Source organism: Eleutherodactylus coqui, chromosome 9, assembly GCF_035609145.1.
Source record: "Eleutherodactylus coqui strain aEleCoq1 chromosome 9, aEleCoq1.hap1, whole genome shotgun sequence".
NCBI classification, from domain to species: domain Eukaryota; kingdom Metazoa; phylum Chordata; class Amphibia; order Anura; family Eleutherodactylidae; genus Eleutherodactylus; species Eleutherodactylus coqui.
The window spans coordinates 154,393,572-154,421,122 of record NC_089845.1 but is presented as its reverse complement, the minus strand read 5'-3'; the positions used below and the strand labels follow the sequence as shown (position 1 = coordinate 154,421,122).

Genomic DNA, 27,551 nt, shown 5'->3' with positions numbered 1-27,551 from the left:
TTTTATTCATTTTTAATTATATTTATATATATGATATTTTTTTAGATTATATATAGTTCTAGTTACAACTAACCATCTAACGATCAGATGAGTATGATTTATAGAATTAAAACTAACACTTGTCAAATCTTTATATAGAGTGAATCCCGTAGTAGACTAAGGTGTCGAGTGTTCAGATCCACATAAGACAAATAAAGTTAATTTAAAAACTGAGATGCATATGGGGTCCAGGGTAGATCATGTGATGAGACACGTCAGAGAGAAGGGAACCCCTCCCATTTTAATCACGTTGAGTGTCTGACGTGGGAACGCCAAGAGCCACCTCATTGTAAGTGATTAGAGTGTGTATATATATATATATATTTGTAATGTTTTGCATTTGTGTATTAGCTTGATAAAGACACTTGTAATGTGTTGAAACGAGTAGCGATAATTAAAAAAGTTCCTTTTATGGCGCGGATATATTATTATTGGAATATTTGGATTCACCTACATCGACTGTGCGTGCAAGCACAAGCCCGGAATACCCTGGACGCCTCTCCCTGACTGCAAAACCAGAGGAGAAAAAAAAGAAACTGACTTAAAAGCCAACGTAGACAACAGGTGCCGGAGGGTTAATTTCCCCTGCATCGCGTTAACCCTTCGTGCACCATGTGAGTCTACTATTCACTTTCGTGCATATGCTAAAGTAATTGCTTGAGGCGCATTTTTAATTTTAATTATATATATTTTTGCTACAGAAATGTTACAGGGGTCTGCCTATACTTCTGCTACAGAAATATTACAGGGGTCTGCCTATACGTCTGCTACAGGAATGTTACAGAGGTCTCCCTATACTTCTGCTACAGGAATGTTACTGGGGTCTGCCTATACTTTTACTACAGAAATGTTACAGGAGTCTGCCTATACCTTCACTACAAAATGTTACTGGGGTCTCCCTATACTTCTGCTACAGGAATTTTACAGGGGTCTGCCTATACTTCTGCTACAGAAACGTTACAGGGGTCTGCCTATACTTCTGCTACAGAAACGTTACAGAGGTTCGCCTACACTCTTACTACAGACATGTTACAGGGGTTCGCCTATACTTTTACTACAGAATTGTTACCGGGGTCTGCTTATACTTCTGCTACAGGAATGTTACAGGGGTCTGCCTATACTTCTGCTACAGGAATGTTACTGGGGTGTGCCTATACTTTTACTGCAGAAATGTTTCTGGGGTCTGCCTATACCTTTGCTACAGAAATGTTACAGGGGTTCGGCTATACTTTTACTACAGAAATGTTACTGGAGTCCGCCTATACTTCTGCTACAGAAATGTTACTGGGGTCTGCCTATACCTTTGCTACAGAAATGCTACTGGGGTTTGCCTATACTTCTGCTACAGGAATGTTACAGGGGTCTACCTATACTTCTGCTACAGGAATGTTACTGGGATCAGCCTATACTTTTACTACAGAAATGTTACTGGGGTCCGCCTATACTTCTGCTACAGAAATGTTACTAGGGTCCGCCTATACTTTTGCTACAGAAATGTTACTGGGGTCCGCCTATACTCTTGCTACAGAAATGTTACAGGGGTCTGCCTATACTGTAGGTGCACAAAGACTTCCCATCGCTGTATTTTACCTATCTGGGCCAAATACACTGACTGACTAGGGCAGAAATGTGGGCCGAGGCCGAGGTCCTTGGCGGGGTGAAACTCTGCCATGTTTGGGCACTCTGATTTCTTAATGTGTAATACCATCTTTGTGCACCAACAGCATAGGTGAGCACAAGGAACTCAAAGACTTCCCCTTGCAGTGTTGAACTATCTGACACCTACACAGAATGAATAGTGTGTGGACACATGAATTTCCCATTGCTATGTAACTCGCGGCACCTTGGGTCACATAAGGTGGAGTATGGGACCGAGCCTGACCCAGGGTCCGCTCACATACTTCCCACACAGACCATTGCAGGTCCTACCTCGGTCATGGTTTCTTGGCCTTGTTATGCCACCTCCTCCTACTTGGGGTCAGGGGATCAGCACTGGGCAACATGTATTTTCTCTTGTGTTACCACAGTTATCTGAGACACTGGTTTGGGCCAAACAAAAGGAGCGTTACTGCATTAATGAGATGTTCACAGCTGCACTAGCATCCGAGTCCCCTTTATGCCCACAATTACTGAGGGTGTGAGCCGAGGTTGAAGTCCTTGGCAGGGTGAAACTGCCTTGTTTGGGCGCTCTGATTTCTTTATGTGTAATACTTTTCTTGGGTTTCAGGGGCTCGTCTATGCTGTGGGTGCGCAAAGACTTCCCATTGCATTGTTTTACCTGTCTGGCACAAACAGACTGACTGACTAGGGCAGAAATGTGGGCCGAGGTCAAGGCCCTTAGCAGGGTGAAACTCTGCCATGTTTGGGCACTCTGATTTCCTCATGTGTAATACCATGCTTGAGTTCCTTGGGCTCGCCTATGCTGTGGGTGCATGAAGACTTCCCATAGCGGTGTTTTACCTGTCTGACACAAATACGCTGACTGACTAGGCCGACTGAGTAGGCCGAGCCCCTTCGCAGGGTGAAACTCTGACATGTTTGGGCACGCTGATTTCCTCATGTGTAATACCATGCTTGAGTTCCTTGGCCTCGCCTATGCTGTGAGTGCACAAAGACTTCCCATTGCGGTGTTTTACCTGTCTGGCACAAATACACTGACTGACTAGGGTAGAAATGTAAGCCGGGGTCCTTGGTGGGGTGAAACTCTGCCATGTTTGGGCACTGTGATTTCTTTATGCGTAATACCATCTTTAAGTTCCTTGGGCTCCCCTATGCTGTGGGTGCACAAAGACTTCCCATTGCGATGTTTTACCTGTCTGGCACAAATACACTGACTGACTAGGGTAGAAATGTGGGCCGAGGTCCTTGGTGGGGTGAAACTCTACCATAGGCGAGCCCAAGGAACTCAAAGACTTTCCATTGCGGTGTTGAGCTATCTGACACCTACACAGAATGAATTGTGTGAGGACGCATGGATTTCCCATTGCTATGTAACTTGCGACACCTTGGGTCACACAAGGTGGAGGCTGGGACCGAGCCTTACCCTGGGCCCACTCACGTGCTTCCCACACATAGTATTGCTGCATTGTGGAGATGTGTAGAAGTGCTGGCACCTGAGTCCCCTTTATGCCCACGTTTGCGGCTCCTGACAATTTTGTGATGGAGGTGGCACGGGATTGGAATGATGATCGCACGTCAGTCTATCATCAATTCTCAACAGCATCGTGGGCTATCGCTCATACTTTCAAAGAGGGTCGCTGCCTGGCCCTGCCAACTCTCTGCAGTGTGCGCCTCCGGTTTCTCCTCATCCAGTACATACTTATAAATAGACATGAGGGTGGTGTGGCTATGAAGCGAGCGTGTGGCATGAGGGCAGCTGAACGCTGTGCAGGGAAAATTTTGTGTGCGCTGTGGACGCAGGGTCGTGTGTGTGTGTGTGTGTGGGGGGGGGTTGGACAGCAATGCCAGCAGATTGTTAGGGGGGTGACCTCTATGCTCTTGCCCCCATTTCGGCTTAATTGTGGGACCTGGGAGCCTCAGATGCAGCCATGCATGCTGCCCCTGCCGTTCCCTATCCGTTTCTGTGGTGTTTCCATGACTTTCTGATGTTTTCTGGTGTTTGACAATACAGATGAGCGAACGTACTCGTTTCGGGCATTTTTGCACTCGAGCACCGCTTTTTTCGAGTAACTGACTACTCGGGCGAAAAGATTCGGGGGGCGCCAGGGGTGAGCGGGGGGTTGCAGAGGGGAGTGGGGGGGAGAGAGAGAGAGCTCCCCCCTGTTCCCCACTGCTACCCCCCCGCTTCACCACGCCGCCCCCCGGTGCCCCCCGAATCTTTTTGTCCGAGTAGTCAGTTACTCGGAAAAAGCGGTGCTCGAGTGCAAAAGCGCCTGAAACGAGTATGTTCGCTCATCTCTATTTGACAAGTTGTCACCTATGCGGAGCATCGGTCCCCTACAAAAATGCTCGAGTCGCCCATTAACTTCAATGGGGTTCGTTACTTGAAACGAGCTCTCGAGCATTACAAAAAGTTCGACTCGAGCAACGAGCACCCGAGCATTTTGGTGCTCGCTCATCTCTAGTCAGTATTGATCTTGTCAAAATCAAATTGTCCTGGATAATGAGAAGCTGACGGTAATTCTTACAGATCGTGAGGAACTTTTTGAGAGAACCTGGGTGTCCCAGTATCAATACTCCCTTAAGATGCAGCTATGGAGTCCTTCAGTCCAATCCCAGATTCTCACAATAAATATTGGTTAATCTTCCATTACCCCTATTTAATTTGTAGTCTGATTTGTTATTTCTCACTATATAGGGGGCACTGTCTTTAGTTAACTTGCCCATTACCTTTTCCCTACATCAGTCCCTTTGATGTCTGTCCTATCTCCTCTAGTTTCTTGTTAAGACCACTTCCTTCCAGGGACCCTTCTTCTACAAAATTCATAGGTTATAGCAAAATGGAACCTCATGTTTTGCAACATAATATCTATTAAGTTTGATTGACCTTTCTAGTATTGGTTTTACTCATTATTTTATGACTTTATTGTTCATACAGTTTTGTGCATTTTGTTTTAAAGAAAACTTTTGTAAATCAAAAATAACTTTCTTTAAGTGGGTTGGATGCAAACTCTCCCAATGTAGAAAACAACTGGTGGTAGTTAGAGATGAGCGAACGCGTTCGTCCGAGCTTGATATTCGTGCGAATATTAGGGTGTTCGGGATGTTCGTTATTCGTGACGAACACCATGCGGTGTTCTGGTTACTTTCACTTCCTTCCCTGAGACGTTAGCGCGCTTTTCTGGCCAATTGAAAGACAGGGAAGGCATTACAACTTCCCCCTGCAACGTTTAAGCCCTATACCACCCCCCTGCTGTGAGTGGCTGGCGAGATCAGGTGTTCGCCTAATATAAAAGTCGGCCCCTCCCGCGGCTCGCCTCAGATGCGGTGTGAGTTAGATGAGGGACAGTGCTGTTTGTACCGGAGCTGCTGTAGGGAAAGAATTGGTAGTTAGTGTAGGCTTCAAGACCCCCCAAAGGTCCTTATTAGGGCCACTGATAGCTGTGTGTTGGCTGCTGTTAGCAGTGGGATTTTTTTTTTTCTCAAAATCGCCTCTGCAGACCGTTGCACCTGGCATTAGGGACAGAAGTGCTGCATAGGCAGGGAGAGTGTTAGGAGTGAGTGTAGCCTTCAAGAACCTCAACGGTCCTTTCTAGGGCCATATTTATCCGTGTGCAGTACTGTCCAGGCTGCTGTTAGCTGTGCTGCATTTTTTTGGGGCTTCTCAAAATCGCCTCTGCAGAGCATTCCACCCTCCATTGATACTGCAGGGAAAGAATTGTATAGGCAGGGCCACAACACAGTTATTATTCATAGAATACACGCAGTGCTGCCTTTTGGTGGGAAAAAACTGAAAACAAATCTATTTGTCCAGCCTCTGTCCGTCCTAACGCCTGTGGACACGTGTGAGCTGCGTGAAAAACATTGCTAAATCATACGCACCCAGCTACGCTTTACTGCTGGCTTCGCCATTTGCTTACCTTAATTGGGAAAAAAATACCTGCTCTGCCAGAGTTATAATAACTCTGCTACCCTCACGTTCTGTGACACATAAGCAGGGACACAGCAGAGTTATTAAACTTCTCATATTCATTGAATATACGCAGTGCTGCCTTTTGGTGGAAAAACAAGTGAAAACAAATCTATTTGTCCTGCCTCTGTCCGTCCTTACGCCTGTGGAGACGTGTGAGCTGCGTGAAAAACATTGCTAAATCATACGCACCCAGCTACGCTTTACTGCTGGCTTCGCCATTTGCTTTCCTTAATTGGGAAAAAAAATACCTGCTCTGCCAGAGTTATAATAACTCTGCTACCCTCACGTTCTGTGACACATAAGCAGGGACACAGCACAGTTATTAAACTTCTCATGCTCATTGAATATACGCAGTGCTGCCTGTTGGTGGGAAAAAACTGAAAACAAATCTATTTGTCCAGCCTCTGTCCGTCCTTACGGGCGGTGGAGACGTGTGAGCTGCGTGAAGAACAGTGCTAAATCATACGCACCCAGCTACGCTTTACTGCTGGCTTCGCCATTTGCTTTCCTTAATTGGGAAAAAAAATACCTGCTCTGCCAGAGTTATAATAACTCTGCTACCCTCACGTTCTGTGACACATAAGCAGGGACACAGCACAGTTATTAAACTTCTCATGTTCATTGAATATACGCAGTGCTGCCTGTTGGTGGGAAAAAACTGAAAACAAATCTATTTGTCCAGCCTCTGTCCGTCCTTACGGGCGGTGGAGACGTGTGAGCTGCGTGAAGAACAGTGCTAAATCATACGCACCCAGCTACGCTTTACTGCTGGCTTCGCCATTTGCTTTCCTTGATTGGGAAAAAAAATACCTGCTCTGCCAGAGTTATAATAACTCTGCTACCCTCACGTTCTGTGACACATAAGCAGGGACACAGCACAGTTATTAAACTTCTCATGTTCATTGAATATACGCAGTGCTGCCTGTTGGTGGGAAAAAACTGAAAACAAATCTATTTGTCCAGCCTCTGTCCGTCCTTACGGGCGGTGGAGACGTGTGAGCTGCGTGAAGAACAGTGCTAAATCATACGCACCCAGCTACGCTTTACTGCTGGCTTCGCCATTTGCTTTCCTTAATTGGGAAAAAAATACCTGCTCTGCCAGAGTTATAATAACTCTGCTACCCTCACGTTCTGTGACACATAAGCAGGGACACAGCACAGTTATTAAACTTCTCATGTTCATTGAATATACGCAGTGCTGCCTGTTGGTGGGAAAAAACTGAAAACAAATCTATTTGTCCAGCCTCTGTCCGTCCTTACGGGCGGTGGAGACGTGTGAGCTGCGTGAAGAACAGTGCTAAATCATACGCACCCAGCTACGCTTTACTGCTGGCTTCGCCATTTGCTTTCCTTAATTGGGAAAAAAAATACCTGCTCTGCCAGAGTTATAATAACTCTGCTACCCTCACGTTCTGTGACACATAAGCAGGGACACAGCACAGTTATTAAACTTCTCATGTTCATTGAATATACGCAGTGCTGCCTGTTGGTGGGAAAAAACTGAAAACAAATCTATTTGTCCAGCCTCTGTCCGTCCTTACGGGCGGTGGAGACGTGTGAGCTGCGTGAAGAACAGTGCTAAATCATACGCACCCAGCTACGCTTTACTGCTGGCTTCGCCATTTGCTTTCCTTAATTGGGAAAAAAATACCTGCTCTGCCAGAGTTATAATAACTCTGCTACCCTCACGTTCTGTGACACATAAGCAGGGACACAGCACAGTTATTAAACTTAGATAATTCATTCACTAGAGGCAGTGGGGCCTTTCGTTTTCCAAAAAGGGCAAAAATTATATTTGGCCTGCAGTCTTGCGCCAATTTATTTCCTGCCTGTGAAATCAAATCACTGGTAATACAGCATGCTGAGGGGTAGGGGTAGGCCTAGAGGACGTGGACGCGGCCGAGGACGCGGAGGGCCAAGTCAGGGTGTGGGCACAGGCCAAGCTCCTGATCCAGGTGTGTCGCAGCCGACTACTGCGCGATTAGGAGAGAGGCACGTTTCTGGCGTCCCCACATTCATCGCCCAATTAATGGGTCCACGCGGGAGACGGTTATTAGAAAATGAGCAGTGTGAGCAGGTCCTGTCCTGGATGGCAGAAAGTGCTTCGAGCAACCTATCGTCTACCCGCAGTTCTGCGCCGTCCACTGCTGCCAATCCGAATCCTCTGTCTGCTGCTCCTCCTTCCTCCCAGCCTCCTCACTCCACTATAATAACACCTGCTCAGGAGCGGGAGCACTCCCAGGAACTGTTCTCAGGCCCCTGCTTAGATTGGGCAGCAGCGGTTCCTCTCCCACCAGAGGAGTTTATCGTCACTGATGCCCAACCATTCGAAAGTTCCCGGGGTCCGGGGGAAGAGGCTGGGGACTTCCGCCAACTGTCTCAACAACTTTCTGTGGGTCAGGAGGACGATGACGATCAGACACAGTTGTCTTGCAGTGAGGTAGTAGTAAGGGCAGTAAGTCCCAGGGAGCAGCGCACAGAGGATTCGGAGGAAGAGCAGCAGGACGATGAGGTGACTGACCCCACCTGGTGTGCAACGCTTACTCAGGAGGACAGGTCTTCAGAGGGGGAGTCAAGGGCATCAGCAGGGCAGGTTGCAAGAGGCAGTGCGGTGTCCAGGGCCAGGGGTAGAGGCAGGGCCAGACCGAATAATCCACCAAGTGTTTCCCAAAGCGCCCCCTCGCGCCATGCCACCCTGCGGAGGCCGAGGTGCTCTAAGGTCTGGCAGTTTTTCACAGAGACGCCTGACGACCGACGAACAGTGGTGTGCAACCTTTGTCGCGCAAAGCTCAGCCGGGGAGCCAACACCAACAGCCTCACCACCACCACCATGCGCAGACATATGATGGCCAAGCACCCCGCAAGGTGGGACAAAGGCCGTTCACCGCCTCCGGTTTGCACCCCTGCCTCTCCCCCTGTGCCCCAACCTGCCACTGAGATGCAACCCCCCTCTCAGGACACAGGCACTACCGCCTCATGGCCTGCACCCACACCCTCATCTCCGCTGTCCTCGGCCCCATCCAGCAGTGTAGTTCAGCGCACCGTTCAGCCGTCGCTTGCGCAAGTGTTCGAGCGCAAGCGCAAGTACACCGCCACGCACCCGCACGCTCAAACGTTAACCGTCCGCATCGCAAAATTCATCAGCCTTGAGATGCTGCCGTATAGGGTTGTGGAAACGGAGTCCTTCAAAAGTATCATGGAGGCGGCGGCCCCGCGCTACTCAGTTCCCAGTCGCCACTACTTTTCCCGATGTGCCGTCCCAGCCCTGCACGACCACGTCTCCCGCAACATTGTGCGCGCCCTCACCAACGCGGTTACTGCCACGGTCCACTTAACTACGGACACGTGGACAAGCACAGGCGGGCAGGGCCACTACATCTCCCTGACGGCACATTGGGTGAATTTAGTGGAGGCTGGGACAGAGTCAGAGCCTGGGACCGCTCACGTCCTACCCACCCCCAGAATTGCGGGCCCCAGCTCGGTGCTGGTATCTGCGGAGGTGTATGCTTCCTCCACTAAAGCACCCTCCTCCTCCTCCTCCTCCTCTGTCTCACAATCAAGATGTGTTAGCAGCAGCATGTCGCCAGCAGTCGGTGTCGCGCGGTGTGGCAGCACAGCGGTGGGCAAGCGTCAGCAGGCCGTGCTGAAACTACTCAGCTTAGGCGATAAGAGGCACACGGCCCACGAACTGCTGCAGGGTCTGACACAGCAGACCGACCGCTGGCTTGCGCCGCTGAGCCTCCAACCGGGCATGGTCGTGTGTGACAACGGCCGTAACCTGGTGGCGGCTCTGCAGCTCGGCAGCCTCACGCACGTGCCATGCCTGGCCCACGTCTTTAATTTGGTGGTTCAGCGCTTTCTGAAAAGCTACCCACGCTTGTCAGACCTGCTCGTAAAGGCGCGCCGGCTCTGCGCACATTTCCGCAAGTCCCACACGGACGCTGCCACCCTGCGCACCCTGCAACATCACTTTAAGCTGCCAGTGCACCGACTGCTGTGCGACGTGCCCACACGGTGGAACTCTACGCTCCACATGTTGGCCAGGCTCTATGAACAGCGTAGAGCTATAGTCGAATACCAACTCCAACATGGGCGGCGCAGTGGGAGTCAGCCTCCTCAATTCCTTTCAGAAGAGTGGGCCTGGTTGGCAGACATCTGCCATGTCCTTGGTAATTTTGAGGAGTCTACCCAGGTGGTGAGCGGCGATGCTACAATCATTAGCGTCACCATTCCTCTGCTATGCATCTTGAGAAATTCCCTGCAAACCATAAAGGCAGCTGCTTTGCGCTCGGAAACAGAGGCGGGGGAAGACAGTATGCCGCTGGATAGTCAGGGCACCCTCCTGTCTATTTCTCAGCGCGTACAGGAGGAGGAGGAGGAGCATGAGGAGGATGAGGAGGAGGGGGAAGAGACAGCTTGGGCCGCTGCTGACGGTACACCGGCTGATTGCCTGTCATCCTTTCAGCGTGTATGGCCTGAGGAGGAGGAGGAGGAGGAGGAGGAGGAGGATCCTGAAAGTGATCTTCCTAGTGAAGACAGCCATGTGTTGCGTACAGGTACCCTGGCACACATGGCTGACTTCATGTTAGGATGCCTTTCTCGTGACCCTCGCGTTGCACGCATTCTGGCCACTACGGATTACTGGGTGTACACACTGCTCGATCCACGGTATAAGGAGAACCTGCCCACTCTGATTCCCGAAGAGGAAAGGGGTTCGAGAGTGTTGCTATACCACAGGACCCTTGCGGACAAGCTGATGGTAAAATTCCCAGCCGACAGCGCTAGTGGCAGAAGGCGCAGTTCCGAGGGCCATGTTGCAGGGGATGTGCGTAGATCGAGCAGCATGTACATCCCAGGCAGTGCAACAGTCTTTAAGGGCCTGGCCAGCTTTATGGCTCCCCACCAAGACTGTGTCACCGCTCCCCAGTCACGGCTGAGTCGGCGGGAGCACTGCAAAAGGATGGTGAGGGAGTACGTAGCGGATCGCACGACCATCCTTGGTGACGCCTCTGCCCCCTACAACTACTGGGTGTCGAAGCTGGACACGTGGCCTGAACTAGCCCTGTATGCCCTTGAGGTGCTTGCTTGTCCTGCGGCTAGCGTGTTGTCGGAGAGGGTGTTTAGTGCGGCTGGGGGAATCATCACAGATAAGCGTAGCCGCTTGTCAACCGACAGTGCCGACAGGCTAACACTCATCAAGATGAACAAAGGCTGGATTTCCCCAGACTTCTGTTCTCCACCAGCGGACAGCAGCGATACGTAAGCAATACGTAGGCTGCACCCGCGGATGGAAGCTACGTTCTCTCTCACCATCCAAAACGGGGACATTTCTGCTTCATCAATCTGTGTCTAATATTCCTCCTCCTCCTCCTCCTGCTCCTCCTCCTGAAACCTCACGTAATCACGCTGAACGGGCAATTTTTCTTAGGGCCACAAGGCTCACTCAAATAATTTTTCAGAACAATTTTTATAAGTTTCAATGCGCTTAAAAGCGTTGGAACTTTAACTTGAACCAATTTTTCGTTACACTGGGCTGCCTCCAGGCCTAGTTACCACTTAAGCCACATTAACCAAAGCGATTAATGGGTTTCACCTGCCCTCTTGGCTGGCCATGGCCAATTTTTGGGATGTACATTAGTACTGTTGATACAGCAATTTTTGTGGGCCCTCGCCTACAGTGTAATCAAATTAATTTTTAGCCCACCTGCATTACAGCTGACGTTACCTCAGCTGTGTTGGGCAATGCAATGGGATATTTCTATGTACCGCCGGTGGCTTCCTGGCACCCACCCAGGCAGTGGGTCCACAGGGAGTTAAACCTACATGTGTCCACTTGTAAAGAACCCCAGTCTGACTGGGGCATGCAGTGTGGGCCGAAGCCCACCTGTATTACGCACGACATTACTACCTCAGCTGTGTTGGGCAATGCAATGGGATATTTTTGTGTACCGCCGGTGGGTTCCAGGGAGCCACCCATGCTGTAGGTGCACACTGAGTTTTTAATACATCTGTACACTTCTAAAGAACCCGTCTGACTGGGGCATGCAGTGTGGGCCGAAGCCCACCTGTATTACGCACGACATTACTACCTCAGCTGTGTTGGGCAATGCAATGGGATATTTCTATGTACCGCCGGTGGCTTCCTGGCACCCACCCAGGCAGTGGGTCCACAGGGAGTTAAACCTACATGTGTCCACTTGTAAAGAACCCCAGTCTGACTGGGGCATGCAGTGTGGGCCGAAACCCACCTGCATTAACCCTTTCCAGTCCACTGTGTGACCTGTGAAGACATTAGGGTTTAAGGCTGTACAGCTCCGTTGTTGGTAGACGTCCGTCGGGGTTCTCTTACTGTATATTGCCAGCCTCTCTGCTGTCGGAGCCTATCCTACGTGTCAGCTCATGCAGTACTGGCTTTAGCCAGCATATAGCGCCGTTGTATAACAGCAGAAAAAGAGTAAGCCCCCTAGGAAAACCATATACAAATTGGATTGGAAAGGGTTAAGCACAACATTACTACCTCAGCTGTGTTGGGCAATGCAATGGGATATTTCTATGTACCGCCGGTGGCTTCCTGGCACCCACCCATGCTGTAGGTGCACACGGAGTTTTTACTACATCTGTACACTTATAAAGAACCCCAGTCAGACTGGGGCATGCAGTGTGGGCCGAAGCCCACCTGCATTAAGCACGACATTACTACCTCAGCTGTGTTGGGCAATGCAATGGGATATTTCTGTGTACCGCCGGTGGGTTCCAGGGAGCCACCCATGCTGTGGGTCGACAGGGACTTCACAATAGGGAGTTGTACCTGCCTGTGTCTATGAATTAAAAAGCCCGGTCTGACTGGGGCATGCAGACACCTTGACAGAATGAATAGTGTGTGGCACATAGGTTCCCCATTGCTATGCCCACGTGTGCAGCTCCTGATGGCGGTGGCACAGGATTCTATTTCTCATTGCTTCTGTACAGCATTGTGGGCTATCGCTCCGCCACTTTTAAAGAGGGTCGCTGCCTAGCCGTGCCAACCTCTGCAGTGTGTGCCTGCGGTCCCTCGTCATGGCAGACGCAATTCTAAATAGACATGAGCGTGGTGTGGCATGAGGGCAGCTGAAGGCTGCGCAGGGACACTTTGGTGTGCGCTGTGGGGGGGAGGGGGGGCGTTGGGCAGCATGTAACCCAGGAGAAGTGTCAGTGGAGTGTCATGCAGGCAGTGATTGTGCTTTGTTGGAGGTAGTGTGGTGCTTAGCAAAGGTATGCCATGCTAATGAGGGCTTTTCAGAAGTAAAAGTTGTTGGGAGGGGGGGGGGGCCCACTCTTGCCGCTATTGTGGCTTAATAGTGGGACCTGGGAACTTGAGATGCAGCCCAACATGTAGCCCCTCGCCTGCCCTATCCGTCACTGTGTCATTCCCATCACTTTCCTGAATTGCCCAGATTTTCACACATGAAAACCTTAGCGAGCATCGGCGAAATACAAAAATGTTCTGGTCGCCCATTGACTTCAATGGGGTTCGTTGTTCGAAACGAACCCTCGAGCATCACGGGAAGTTCGTTACGAATAACGAACACCCGAACATTTTGGTGTTCGCTCATCTCTAGTGGTAGTGTATTTCTGAAATATCTCTGGATGTTTGGATATGACCAGCAGGATACAATGAAATGGGTAAATTCACAGAGTTAATCTCTTTCTTGTAGCTCATAAGTGAATTTCATTCTAATCTTATTACATTATGACATTAAACAACCAGAAGGGCTGTTGAACCGGGGATCTTCTGACTGCCACTACTTGGGGTCAGTTAGGAACTTTGCAAATGTTGATCCAGGGATTATTCTGACTGCCATTAAAGAGTAGGGAAGGAATTTTTTCCCCCCAAAATGGGGTAAATTGGCTTCTGTCTCATTCTGTTTTTTTTGCCTTCCTCTGGATCAACATGGGGTGGAAATGGGCTGAACCGGATGGACATTTGTCTTTTTTCAGCCTAACATACTATGTTACTATGCTATTATTGTTTATAACGGTGACAAAGTCTTCATGTACAGCCTTCTCATTAACCTGTTAAAATTAAATGTCATTAATATACCTTCCACAAGAAAGAATGTGACTAGTGGAAACCTCAAGGTCCTCAAAAACAACAAAATAGATTACCTCAAAGGTAGACTAGTATAAGTGGGTGCAGACGCCGTGCCCATAGCGGTACCTTGCATGTGGAAATAAAAAGTGCTATCCAATGAAAAATCACTATCAAAATAAAGTGTAACAGCATTAATACAGAGTGATTAGGCCTGTGTAACTGTGTGTCTCCAGTGTGCGGACACTGTTGGACTTCATGATGAATATGGCTATGCAGTCACTCAGTATCAGGATTGGCTAATAAAATACTATATACAACTGCAATCTCCTGGATCCTGATGAAGGTAATCTTAGTAACATGCAAAAATAAAGGCAGAGTCTGTACAAAGGGTGACAAAGTCTGATTTACATACTTGTTTACATTCTGCATAGGAGTTCTGGAAAAAATGGGATAGGTCTCATCCTTTTATGAAGCTTCACCGCCTTTACCATCGATAAATCCATAAATCTTTTATTAAGGGGAAGACGGGATGGAGCAAAATACTGGCTTTCCTGTAAACACTTTTTATTCACCCATATATATATATATCCACCGGAAGGCTTATCCTCCCTATATATATATATAGGGAGGATAAGCCTCCTGGATCACACAGCACACAATGGCAGGGTATACAAGCCTCCTCCTGGTGATCGCCCTCTGTGCAGCGACAGGTAAGACCCTCCACCTGCCCGACAATACTAGAATGATGGGGTATGAATTGCTGTACGCACCTCTGTCTGATTGATTAAGCAGCTCAGCAGACATTATCACACATGATAGGGTTAAGTACAGCGGCTCAAACATCATATGGTTATGCAAAATTAATAATCCGGCACTCAGAGACAGAATGAAGCTGGGATCCCCATAAGGTGCCGTTATAGAATCACTATAAACGGGGACTTCCACTTTTCCATTGGCTTACCCTCTTCTTGGATCACTTGTCACCCCAAGCATCAAATGGTCATCCATATATGAAGATAGGACTCAGGAGGGGGATAAGTGATCCAAGAAGGGGGTAAGTTGATGGGAAATCTATTAAAAACTAAAGTGGTGGAAGTCCCCCTTATATTGACTATAACTGCACCTTATGGGAACTCGGCTTCACTCCGTTTTTAAGTACAGGATTATTTTGACCAACCAAGCGTACTTCACTCTTGGGTCTTTACTGAAGATCTCCAATCTGGATTCTCCTTTTGAGAGATATTTTACTGGATTGCTTGAAATCTACACAGACGCCTTGGTGTCATGATGGAGGTTCGGTGTCCTCCTTGCAGCAGGTCTGTAATTCCATCCCTTTAACCCCTTATTATCAAAGCCTTTTTGCGCCTTAACGACCAACTAAATTTCAAAGATTTGCATCATTGCATTCCTAGAGCCATAACATTTTTATCGTCGGAGCTCTGTGGGGAGTGTTTTGCAGCATCAGCTCTAGTCTTTATTTATTCCATAATTTTCATTACTTTTTATTCCATTTTTTCCAGAGACAAGTTAACAAAATCTGCAGTTCAAGGACCGGTTATTTTTTTACACCATTCAGTATATATAATATATTACATTTATTCTGCGGCTCAGTACGATTCTGTTGATTGCAAATTTATATAGTTTTCTTTATCTGCAACTTTTTCGCACTTCAAAAAACATAATAATTCTATTGCCGCATCTGAAGTCTCTAAATTTTTTTTCTGGAGATGATACCTTGTGAGGGTTTGTTTTTTGCAGGACCAGTATTACTTTTTAATGTTACCATTTGGTAAGCCGTATGACTTTTTGATCGCTTTCTATTGTGAGGCAAAATATGCAAAATTTGCTGTTTTCACCTCGTTCTTATTTTTATCTTACATGGTTTGCACCGTACAGGTTAAATAATGTACTTAATGTTGTACCTGGGTCATTTCAAACATGGCAATACCTATTTTGTAGTGGATTTTTTGTGTGTTTTTAAATATACTAAGGACGTATATTCCATCAGTATTTTGTCAGCCAAAGCCAGGAGTGGAACATACATGATGGAAAGATTTGCATTTCTTCTGTATTTTGGACCAATTACTGGTTTTGACTCCCGAAATACTGCCAAAAAAATATGCCCGTGTGAAGGAGTCCTAAGGGAGGGAAAGGTGGGGTTTCAACTTTAAAAAAAATATTTTTACTACTTCTTACACTTTTAAAACTTTATTTTTGTCCCACTAGGGGACTTGAAGTTCACAATTAGGGCACGTTTATGTAATGCACTGCAATACTTCAGCAGTGTAATATATTTGCGTATGACGCTCAGCCACATAATGACTGATGGGTGATGTAAGTTCTGCCCCTTTTTGTAGCCACCTAATAGTCACTTTCTCACATTTCATTTTTTTTCCGCTGTAGCTCCCAACAATCACTTTTGTAAAGAAGTCTGCCTCAATCTTCCTTAGAGACCACCATAGATGGCAGACCCAGAGCATATTTTGAAATCTCTTCCATAGCAACGCATGATCACATTATGGGGGTCTGACGGGGAACAGGGGAGCCCCCTCCCTCTGTCGGCTTTTTACATGCCATGGTTACATTGACCATGGCATGTATAGGGTGAAACTCCAGAGATCGGCAGTTTTCCAGTCCCAGCTGTTAGAGCAGGTGCTGGCTGTAGTGGCCCCAAACATCTATTCTTGGCCCCTCCATAAATGTTATACATGTAACGTCTTGTGTTGATGCACTGTGCAAAAACTGTCTAGTCATTTGTTATGTGTATTGCACAGCTACAGTGAAGTAAGAGTTAATGTCTGCGTGTGGCTGGGATATGTCCGAGAAAATTAACCATTTATGTTCTCTCACGTGGTATGAAAGAGGATTTAAATATATGTGTGTGAGCGGGAAAAAAAGGAGGAGGGAGAGAGAAAGGGAGAAGAGAGAGCAGAGTTGTGTCGTTGTTTTCTGAGCTCAGTGTTCTTCAACGGCGGAGTGCAATGCCGGCCACATGGGGGTGCCTTCAACCCTCATGTGGTGAAAAGATGAAAGAGGAGAGGTTCCTGAAGTCCTCTATGCCAGGAACCATTGAGGAGGAGAGAGAGCGAGTGAGCGAGCGAGAGATCAAGTGACTGTGCAGAGGTATTTTGTGAGAAGTGTGTCTGCAGAGAATTTGCCCCCTCCCTTGTTCAGGAGCGGTACCGTACAGATAGTGAGGACTGTAGGGCCAATATCATCCTGAGTCCCTTCCTGACCTTCCTTCCTGTGTTTTTTTACCTGCATTGGTGTATTCCTATTCTGTACTCTGCTCAAGTTTATTACAGTAATGGTTTGCCAGGCCCTGACCGTTCCCAGGGACTGAGGTGGTAAAAAGGTAACAGTGTGTGGACTTGTCTTTTATCGATGAAGCTTTATTTCGATGGAAAGGGAATGTTGGCGTTGACAACCTGTAATTCCGCTAACTGCTTATTGGCCATCCCAATCCCAGGGGTGTCCGGAAGAGGCCCTGTGGTGCTTGGGCCGAGGTCGCGTGTATTCCCTCGGGAAAGAGTCTGGTGAGTGCCACCATGACAAGTGACAGCTTCACCCTCCCAGTTCCTCCGCGTGGGCCTTGTGTCCTGAGTAGACCCTCTGGGTCACCACATTGGCTGTTATCAGACGGCCAGGTCCCTGCTGCTACCGCCACAGGAGACCTATGTTGGATTTCTGATGCAGGACCGTAAAAATGCACATACATCAGAATAAGGTCCTTGACGACCGCCATAAAAAGACATATGGGTGGTTGTTAAGGGGTTAAGCTACAATTATCGCTATTTTGGGAGTTTTATAGAGATGAGCGAGCACCAAAATGCTCGGGTGCTCGTCGCTCGAATCGAGCTTTCCGCCATGCTCGATAGTTTGTTTCAAGTAACGAACCCCATTGAAGTCAATGAGCGACTCGAGCATTTTTGTATATCGCCGATGCTCGCTATGGTTTTCATTTGTGAAAATCTGCAAAACCTACGAAAGTGATGGGAACGACACAGAAACTGATAGGGCAGGCGAGGGGCTACATGTTGGGCTGCATCTCAGGTTCCCAGGTCCCACTATTAAGCCACAATAGCGGCAAGAGTGGGCCCCCCCCCTAACAATTTTTACTTCGGACAAACCCTCATTACCAAGGCATACCTTAGCTAAGCACCACACTACCTCCAACCAAGCACAATCACTGCCTGCGGGACACACCCCTGCCTCTTCTCCTGGGTTACATGCTGCCCAACCCACCGCACGACCCAGTGTCCACAGCGCACACCAAAGTGTCCCTGCGCAGCCTTCAGCTGCCCTCATGCCACACAAGTTGGCTTCATAGCCACACCACCCTCATGTCTATTTATAAGTGCGTCTGCCATGAGGAGGAACCGGAGGCACACACTGCAGAGGGTTGGCAGGGCTAGGCAGCGACCCTCTTTAAAAGGGGTGGGGCGATAGCCCACAATGCTGTACAGAAGCAATGAGAAATCCAATCCTGTGCCACCTCCGTCAGGAGCTGCAAACGTGGGCATAAAGGGGACTCCGCTGCCAGCCCAGCACTTCTACACATCTCCACAATGCAGCAATACTCAGTGTGGGAAGTATGTGAGCGGGCCCTGGGTCAGCCTCTGTCCCAGCAAACCCCTTGTGTGGCCCAAGGTGCTGCGAGTGACATAGCAATGGGGAATCCATGTGTCCACACACTACTCATTCTGTTTGGGTGTTTGTAGCCAAGTAACAGTCACATGCTCACATTGCATTTTTTCCGTACCCTCATTGCTAAGATGTGCGCCTCGTCCTGCTCTCTGTCTAGCGACACCAATGGCATAGCCTCCGTGTCCTGCTGCAGTACTGATCTGTGTAACCACAGCGGCAGCGCCAGCATTAGGTCCAGCTGTGCCGCCATCAGCCTGGCGCTGGGATCCGTCCTGATCATCCTGAAGAGCTCAGTGCTATAACCTCAGAGATGTGACACCAGCGCAGAACGTAGAAATAAAGAAACCGTAACTTCACTGATGCCAGTCATTATTTTTCTATTTTCAATACCTCTGCTTGCTGTCAGTGAATGGAAATATTCCTATTCCCGTCTGTAGGCTGAAAATCAGCTCTTTTTGAATACTTCACACGATTGTATCCAGTGGAGAAATTAGTCTAAATAGCTAAAATCTATACTGGCTTACAGCAGGCGTACGTTTGAATTCCTGGTGCAGAAGCAGCAAAAGATGGACCAAAGTTAAGAAGCGTGCGCCACTTTATAACTTTAGTGCATAATATTCCAAAATAGTTAGGCTTAAGACTGATGGAAAAAACTCTGATCTTAGGGAAATTGTGTGATAGCGGCATAAATCTGTTTATGTTTTCATTTCACCTCGCTGTATTTTGGATGTAACTTTTTATATATTTTCACGTATTCGCAGGAGCTTATCCCCCAGGACTCACGTAGCCCTTCATTCATTTGCACTCTTACATACAGCAGTTGGTAAAAATTTGTCAATCTCAGCCATCAGCGATGTAATAATATGGCGGTTTATGGAAATGACCCGCTGACCACAGCAAACTATTATGTCACAGGGCAGGAAGGAAGACGTTATAAGTTGCTAAAGTTTTCCTAAGGCTGTATGGCAGCACAGCGAGTAGGAATCGTATCACAGGTCTACAGAGAACATTACAAGTTTGGCGCAGTTCACATCTCATTTTTGAACCACGGTGGCAGTATATGCTGGGAGTATTTCCTGATGTATACTGTGACGTCCTCATAGGCCTCCATACATCCAGTGTTTGCCAAGAGTCTCCTTTTGGCATATGCCGGGCTGGTTGGTGCCGGCATCCTTTTTTACTGTACAGAAAAGTGAGGTCTACCACAGTGGGGTGCGGTGAAATAGCGTATATGTGTGGTATATGATTTTTTACAGTAGTAGTCAATGGCCAATCTATTTCACTGTTGTGGCGTACGTCGGAGGCCATATGTAAGAAAAATACTTTTGCGTGCTTAATAAAATTATAAGTGGATAGGACTCGTTGATTTCACTGAGTTCGTTCACAGGATCATATTTTTTCAGGCGATGTCCAGTTGCGAGAAAAAATATGTGGCATGGCCGATCTTGAAATCAATATGTGTGCGTAAATGCGCTTGATATACATAGAAAACCTGTGTATTTAAGCTTCAATCTCAATGGTGCAGAGTCCAAATGCAGGAAAGTAAACAAGTCCCTCTGCAAGAGTGGGAGGAGTCAAGAAAGTGTGAGAAAGAAAGAAGAGACGAAAGAGATAAGATAAAAAAAAGAAGTCAGTGAGCAGTTAGAGGAGATGTAGCCAGGAGTCAGAGAGGAGTGGTTGCAGTCCAGTCGTGTCGGAGAGGAGGAGGTACTCGTGCAGGAGAGAGTCAGCAGTAACAGCACGTTCTTCCTGAGGTTGAGCAAGACTTCATTCCGCTCCCTTGGCACCCCACAGCAGAGGGAAGGAGAGCCTTTCCGAGGTTGCCCTTCTACTAAACAGTGAGTCTAAACTACCCGGTGAACTCAAAGCCAGGATTAGTCTTACAGCCACTTTTCATTCTGCTTCATCTACATTCTACTAAACTTCAATCATCCCTCCAGTTAGAACAACTAGTGGGAAAATTGTTTTTCAAATCAGTTCAGAGAAAGGAAAGGAGAAAGCGTTGAAGTCAGTTCTTAATCAAGTCAATATTGCTGTATTCTTCATCGTGTTTAAATCACTGCTCACTGCTGCATCTGCTACTATCATTTAAAAGTACTGTTGTTGAGATTGTATTTTCTACAATTACAAAAGTCAGCCTAGTAAATCTGCGTACTCCCAGATTACTATGACGAGCTACTGGACTTGTCTCAGTCATTTTATCGGCATTCCATCCCGAGTGTCCAGTTGGAGTACTGGCGTCACGCGTGACAAAACATCAAAGAGAAGGAAGTGGCAGCATCCGCTTAGGGTTTTAGGTTAAAATACAGGCTTGATAAAGACCTCGAGTCGAAACATTGCCTGTACCTGTTTGTTAGATATGGAGCAATAAAATTTCAATATTTTAACCTAAAACCCTCAATGGATGCTGACACTTCCTTCTCTTTGATGTTCGACATAGGGACTGGAGGTCCATAGTCCCACTGGTGGCTTGGCATATACTCGCTTAATACCTCTGCGCCTTTGCGCATTTTCTGGTGTCCTGCGGGACTCTACTTTGGATACTATGCGTGACAAAACAGGCCTTCCTATAAGCATACCACGGTATGTGTTTTGGGTCCCTGCCCAACCCCCAAGCACAGCCCCTTTGGCACCACTGTCGGGCGAGACCATAGAACCACCCGTGACAACCCTTCTGCAAACCTTGTGGTCTCCTTCACTTTGGCGCACTTGGCTAGGCCATTGCACATCCACCATCAGGACACTGGTGCAGGCAAATTAGTGGTGTGACAGGGAGGTTCTCTTGGGTTGCTCCAGACAATCCGCAGTCGAGTTATCTGCATGACCCGGTTCGCAGCAAACTTCTTCTCTCTTTCTTTCTCTCTACCGATGCACACTCATGTTTTTAAGAAAAGGCACTCAGCACTGCATGGCGGGTTCACGCACTTTTGTGGTCCTCCAGGTCACTAGCATAAAGACCTGAGTAGATTGGTCCCAGGGCACACGCAAGGCAATCGCTCAACCTCTTCCATCTTATCCACACACAGACTGATCAGTGTCTGTGGGGTTCAATCAGCAGAACTTCTCTCTTCCCTGCACTCAGAAGTACTTGCTAGACTTTATTGCATTCCAGCTTGCAAACACATATATAAAAAAGGTCTCATGACACACAACAAGATACATTTTCAGACATAACCCAGACAGTAACCCATTCAGTGCTGCAGATGTGCAATACACATCAAATTCACTCACATAGAAGACACTGACAATACATAGGCACAAGACAAATGCATTCATACTTATGGAGGGGCCCTGCTGCTCTGGGCCACTACACATATAATAGATACCAGTCTGCACAGAGATAGTCATCCCAGTGATAATTGCTCCTTATCGTTCTTTCACACAAGAGCGATAATCACTCAGTGAATGAGGCGGAGTAAAGAGGTAAACAGACAGTCCTTCAAAGAAGAATAATGACCTGTTTACAATTACAATTAGAAAAATGCTACAAAGGAAAAAAATGCATTGAAAATAAATCAATTTTTATACCAATTGATGATTATGAGAGGTCATGACTAGGAGGTTCCTGCTGTGAACACCAGATCCCTCATAAAAAAGGGTTAAAGCACAAATACCAGGGAGCTCTTGGAACTGCTCTCAGGAGAAGCCCAAATCAAATCAATCAGCAACATATCGGACCAGGACGAAGTTTATTACATGCTTTAATAAAACACATTTCATTCAAACAACTACTACCTGCACGGAGTTACCAGCCAATAGGAACTGCTTTCTTTAAGGGGGTCGGATGCCAATTTTCCTAAAGTAGAAAACTATTGGTGGCAGTGGGCTAACTGAATGTCAGTTTGGATACGAAAACCAGGATTAATGAAATAGTTAAATCTATAAATTGAATCTCTTTTTCTTGTAGTTCATAAGTGATTTTTATTCCAATCTTATTAGTGCTTCAAACTGTGACAAAATCTGCATATAACGTCCTCTCATCATCCATAACAATACAAACATCATCAATATACCTCCCACAAAACAGATTACGATTGGTGGAAAACTCAAGGTCCTCAGATAAGAACAACACCGACTTCCCATCATGTGAAAAATAGTTTAGCAGAAGTGAAAGCAAACGTCGTGCCCATAATGGAGCCTTTCACATCTTTATTAAGGGGAGGAGGGGGCAGAGGGAACTACTGGTTTTCATGTAAACATTTTTTATCCATCCACACATATGCAGTGAGGACGAGCCTCCTGGATCACACAGCGCACAATGGCAGCGTACACAAGCCTCCTCCTGGTGATCGCCCTCTGTGCAGCGACAGGTAAGACCCTCCCCCTGCCCCACAATACTAGAATGATGGGGTATGAATTGCTGTATGGGGGCTCGTTGTTTGTGGGACAAGTTATATTTTTTAATGGTGTCATTTTGGGGTCCACATCATGTATCAGATAACTTTTGTAAATTGTTTTCATGGGGATTGGAAAAAAAAACATTTTGGATTTCATTTTTACGGTGTTCAACAAGCGGAATAATATATCATGATCCCATTATTCTCCGGATCGGCACGATTCCAGCGAGTTTATACAGTTATTTATGTTTTGCTGTTTTTGTATAATAAAAACATTTTCACGATTTGTTTTGTGTCGCCGCGGTCCAAGAGCCATAACATTTGTATTTCTCCCCCGGCGGAGCTCCGGGGGGCTTGTTCTTTGCAGGATGAGCTCCAGTCCTTATTCCATTCTCTGGAACATATAACATTTGATAACTTTTTATCCAGAGGTGGTAGGCCGCCTGCAGACGGGCGGGTCAAATCCGGCGGCGAGGATTCTCGCGGTGGGACCCGAGTGCCTGAAGGGACCAGCGCGTACTCACCCGCGCCCGCCGGCTCCGACTGTTTGATGTGCCGGCTTGCCGCGATTTGTTTGCCGCGCGAAATCGCGGCCGTCTGCATAGTATTGCGCTTGTTAACTCAATCCTATGCAGGCTTCCAGCGGCGGAAATTCCGCGGGAAATGCCACCACGGAATATCCGCTCGTGTGCAGGCGGCCGTAAGTTAACAAAATCTGCAATTCAAGGCACGGCTCCTCTTTTTCACCGTGCGGTATTAATAATATATTAAATTAATTCTGTGGGTCAGCACGATTCTGTTGATTCCAAATTTAGGGCTCATGCCCAGGAGCATTGCAGGATACGTTCGCGGATTTATGCAGTGGGAGTACCGCATTTAAAAACGCTATTGCCTGCGAGCGATCGCGGAATTCTGCTGCGGATTTCCATGGTCTCCATTAATGCTATATTAATGGAGACCTCCCACTGCGTAAATCCGTGGTAAAATAGAAAATTATGTGATTTTTTTTTTTCCCGCAGCGGAAATCCGCATGTGAGTACTGGCAGGCAGAAAGCTATTGTCAGGACCGACGGCTCGCAGCCTCTCCGTGCCCACACCACCGGACACTCAGGCTGCGGGGGTGAAGCGCAGGGGAGCCCCGGTCCTGGTGATCTCCCCTGGCCACTGTTACCCTGGCCGCCGGCTCCGGGCGCACGCTCCATTGCCCAGGGGATGGGCGCCGAGGCAGGCGAGTTGTTGGGGACGCGGCGGGTGCAGTTCCACACTGCGTCCCCGTTGCTATGACACCCGGCTGCGCTCTCCGCCCTTGCCTGTCTGTTGTGGCGCCGGGGGCTGGCTCTCCCGGTGTCCTCTGATTAGCTGCTGCTGCTTTCAGACTCTCCGCCCCAATCGGCTGCTGGGGCGGGAGTTCTGACAGCATTTAAAGCTGCTCAGTTCCTGGTACGATTGCCAGTGTTCGCCTTGCTTCCAGCTGCACCCGCATACTCCCTTATTGATTACCTTCTTTGACCCCCAGCTTGGACTTCCCTACGATTTGCCTGACCCAGATGGCCAGGCCTGCCTTTGTGTCGTTTGTTCTGTGTTTGTCTATAAGTCTGACTCCAGTCCCGTGTCCGTAGTCAGGCTAGGGACTGTCGCCCTAGGGCTGAGCCTAGGGGGGCAATAGGTAGGGACAGGGGTTGCGGGCGGATTTCAGGGACTTCCAAATACCCAGACCCCAGTTCCCTGACAGCTATTATGTTCAACAGAACCTAATAGCTGCAAAATTCCGCCACGGATTTCCGTTGCGGGAAACACGGCAGAAATCTGTCCGTGGGCATTAGCCCTTATATAGATTTCTATTTTTGCAACTTTTTCAGGCTTTTATTTCAAACAAATTTCCATTGCTGCATTCGAAATCCCTAAATTTATTTTCAAAAAATGATACTTTGTGAGTGTTTTTTTTTGTTTTTTTTTTTTGCAGAACGAGTTGCACATTTTTTAATGTTACCATTTGGTGATTCGTATGACTTTTTGATCGCTTTCTATTCCATTTTTTTATGAGGCAAAATTTGCTATTTTCACATTTTTCGTTTCCGTGGCTTACACCTTATGGGTTAAATAATGTACTTTCTTTTGTCCCACTAGGGGACTTGAAGTTCACAACTAAGAAATGTTTATTTAATGCACTGCAATACTTCAGCAGTGTATTATATTGGCCAACGAAGCTCAGCCATATGACGACACTTTTTGTAGCCGCCTAGTAGTCACTTTCTCACATTTACATTTTTTTCTGCTGTAGGTGGGGGCCCCAACTATCGCTATAGTTAAGAAGTGTGCCTCGTTCTTCACTCTGCCTCAGAGACCACCGTGGATGGCAGACCCAGAGGATATCGTTAAGCCTCTGGGTGACATGACAACCCATTGGGACCCAGTGATCACATTATAGGGGTCTGATGAGGAACAGAGGGAAACCCCTCCCTCAGTCATTTTTTATATGTCATGGTAGCATTGTTTGTGGCATGCAATAGGTTAAGCAGTGGGAATGGGCAGTTTCTCCAGTCCCCGCTGTTAGAGCAGGTGTTAGCTGTCGTCAGACGACAAGATCCCTGCTACTACCGGCACGGAAGACACATGTCAGATTTTTGATGCAGGGCCGTAAAAATGCCCATGCATCAGAATAAGGCCCCTTAATGAGCGCCATGAAAAAACATATGGGTGGTTGTTAAGGGGTTAAGCTACAATTATCTCTATTTTGGGAGTTCAGCTGTTTAATCCGTGATTGTTCCAGCCGCTCATACATGATGGGATTGGATACAGCCGCTCAGCAGACAGTATCACATGATAGGATTAGATACATGACTGTGTTTAATCTTCTGCCCGCAGCTCACTCTCTGAAATGCTACACTTGTATTGCAAGACCGACCAACGACCAGTGCCTGACCGCGACAAACTGCAGTATAGACACAATGTATTGTCAGACGGTGGTCACAGCAACAGTCGGTGAGTTCATCATCTCGGTTTTCTGATCTTGAAGCTCCAGTCCCCCTGTGAAGTACAGTGATTGCACATATGTGATCCCATCATGTAACCCATGTAATGACTGGCGGGCGGTCTAAGCTCCGCCCCTTTTTGTAGCCAAGTAATAGTCACATTGTCACATTTCATTTTCTTCCACTGTAGAAGGGAAATTCACTACCGCTGTCGATAAGAGGTGCCTCTCGTCCTGCACTCCGGAAAGCGCCAAAAATGACGTATTGTCTGTCACCATCTCCTGCTGCAAAACTGATCTGTGTAACTACAGCGACAGCGGCGGCGCCAGCATCAGGTCCAGCTGTGCCGCCATCATCCTGGCGCTGGGATCCGTCCTGATCATTGTGAAGAGCTCGGTGCTGTAACCTCAGAGATGTGACACCAGCGCAGAACGTAGAAATAAAGAGACCGTAACTTCACTGATGTCAATCATTATTGTTCTATTTTCAAAATCTCTGCTTGCTGTCAGTGAATGCAAATATTCTTAGTCACATCTAGAGACTGAAAATCTGCTCTTATTGAATACTTCTCACAGCTGAGGGTTTGTTGCAATTATATTCAGTCCAGAAATCGGTGTAAATTACAGCTCAAATCTATACCGCCTCATAGCAGGCGTACATTTGGAATTCTGGCGCAGAAGCAGGAAAAGATGCGCCAAATTTATAAACAAACATGCGTGACTTTATAACTTTGGCGCATTATATTCCAACATAGTTAGGTTTAGGACTGATGACAGAAGCTCTGATCTTAGGGAATTTCTTCAATGTGTGTGATGGCGGTATATATCTGTATATAGCAAGCTGAATGTTTCTATTTCACCTCGCTGTATTTCGGATATAACTTTTTATATATTTTCACGTATTCGCAGAAGCTTATTCCCCATGATCCACGTAGTCCTTCATTTATTTGCACTCCTACTAGCAGCAGTGGGTTGAAATTTGTCAATCTCAGCCGTCAACAATGTAATAGTATGGCGGTTTATGGAAATGAGCCGCTGACCACAGCAAACTATTATGTCACGGGGCAGGAAGGAAGACGTTATAAGTTGCAAAAGTTTTCCTAAGGCTGTATGGCAGCACAGCGAGTAGGAATCACATCACAGGACTACAGAGAGCATTATGAGTTTGGCGCAGCTCACATCTCGTTTTCGAACCACGGTGTCAGTATATACTGACGGTATTTCCTGTTGTATTCTGTGACGTCCTCATAGGCCTCCATACATCCAGTGTTTGCCAAGAGTCTCCTTTTGGCATATGCCGGGCTGGTTGCTGCCAGCATCCTTTTTCACTGTACAGAAAAGTGATGTCTACCACAGTGGGTGTGAGCTATTGCTTCTCTGTTATCAGCCCAAAGGCTGAAGCATATTATATATTGTTATGTATCTCAGTCTGGTCTGTTGTGTGATACTGTCAGCCAAACTGTGTATCTAATCTTTTACTGTGTGATACCAAGCACAATACACTGTAACCCCTACCAAGAACAGCAGTTGGAATTCACTCCACTCTACCCCCCCCCCCCCCCTTGGTCTGACTCTGTTCCTATCCATGTATCTATATGTAGTAGTGGGTATAAGAGATAAGATGAACCAATAAGTGTTGGCTTTTAATAAGCCAGCCCATGTTGTATAAGGGTCAATCTTTTAGAGGCACTGTTTTATGGGATGCTGAATCCACTAGGGTCTGTGCGCACATAAAATAAACATTTCCTGAGGAGGTCCTGGGTTGTCCTATCAAATGGATTTCAGGTGTACTGGCCCAGAATACCCATTCCTGGCCCTTCCATAAATGCCATATATGTTCCTTCTTTTGTGTAGCTGCACTGTGCAAAATGTCTTATCTCCTGTTATGTGTAT

At 47.3% G+C, this 27,551-nt stretch overlaps 2 protein-coding genes across 3 annotated transcripts; both read left to right on the top strand.

The window, feature by feature from the left end:
* Nucleotides 1-219: 219 nt before the first annotated feature.
* Nucleotides 220-26,118, top strand: LOC136578570 (lymphocyte antigen 6E-like). Of its 2 annotated transcripts, none has more exons than XM_066578711.1 (4): nt 220-328; nt 22,576-22,660; nt 25,553-25,669; nt 25,850-26,118. In XM_066578711.1, exons 2-4 carry the CDS (start codon nt 22,609-22,611, stop codon nt 26,062-26,064), a joined length of 384 nt encoding a protein of 127 aa, XP_066434808.1. In that variant the 5' UTR covers nt 220-328; nt 22,576-22,608; the 3' UTR covers nt 26,065-26,118. The 2 variants fall into 2 exon arrangements, with proteins under 2 accessions (XP_066434808.1, XP_066434809.1); XM_066578712.1 differs by lacking the exon at nt 220-328 and adding an exon at nt 20,019-20,188.
* Nucleotides 14,348-18,747, top strand: LOC136578722 (ly6/PLAUR domain-containing protein 2-like). Its single transcript, XM_066578899.1, has 3 exons — nt 14,348-14,413; nt 15,930-15,988; nt 18,425-18,747. The coding sequence occupies exons 1-3, from the start codon at nt 14,362-14,364 to the stop codon at nt 18,650-18,652; spliced, it is 339 nt and encodes a 112-aa protein (XP_066434996.1). The 5' UTR covers nt 14,348-14,361; the 3' UTR covers nt 18,653-18,747.
* Nucleotides 26,119-27,551: the final 1,433 nt, after the last annotated feature.

What these genes read in the sequence shown, in the direction of transcription:
- LOC136578722 (XM_066578899.1), top strand. Translation starts at nt 14,362, where the DNA reads ATGGCAGGGTATACAAGCCTCCTCCTGGTGATCGCCCTCTGTGCAGCG. An exon ending in CGCCCTCTGTGCAGCGACAG is followed by an intron (nt 14,414 to 15,929) that starts GTAAGACCCTCC and finishes TTGTCCCACTAG; the next exon opens with GGGACTTGAAGTTCACAATT. An exon ending in CACTGCAATACTTCAGCAGT is followed by an intron (nt 15,989 to 18,424) that starts GTAATATATTTG and finishes GGGTGTTTGTAG; the next exon opens with CCAAGTAACAGTCACATGCT.
- LOC136578570 (XM_066578711.1), top strand. Translation starts at nt 22,609, where the DNA reads ATGGCAGCGTACACAAGCCTCCTCCTGGTGATCGCCCTCTGTGCAGCG. An exon ending in CGCCCTCTGTGCAGCGACAG is followed by an intron (nt 22,661 to 25,552) that starts GTAAGACCCTCC and finishes TTCTGCCCGCAG; the next exon opens with CTCACTCTCTGAAATGCTAC. An exon ending in GGTGGTCACAGCAACAGTCG is followed by an intron (nt 25,670 to 25,849) that starts GTGAGTTCATCA and finishes CTTCCACTGTAG; the next exon opens with AAGGGAAATTCACTACCGCT.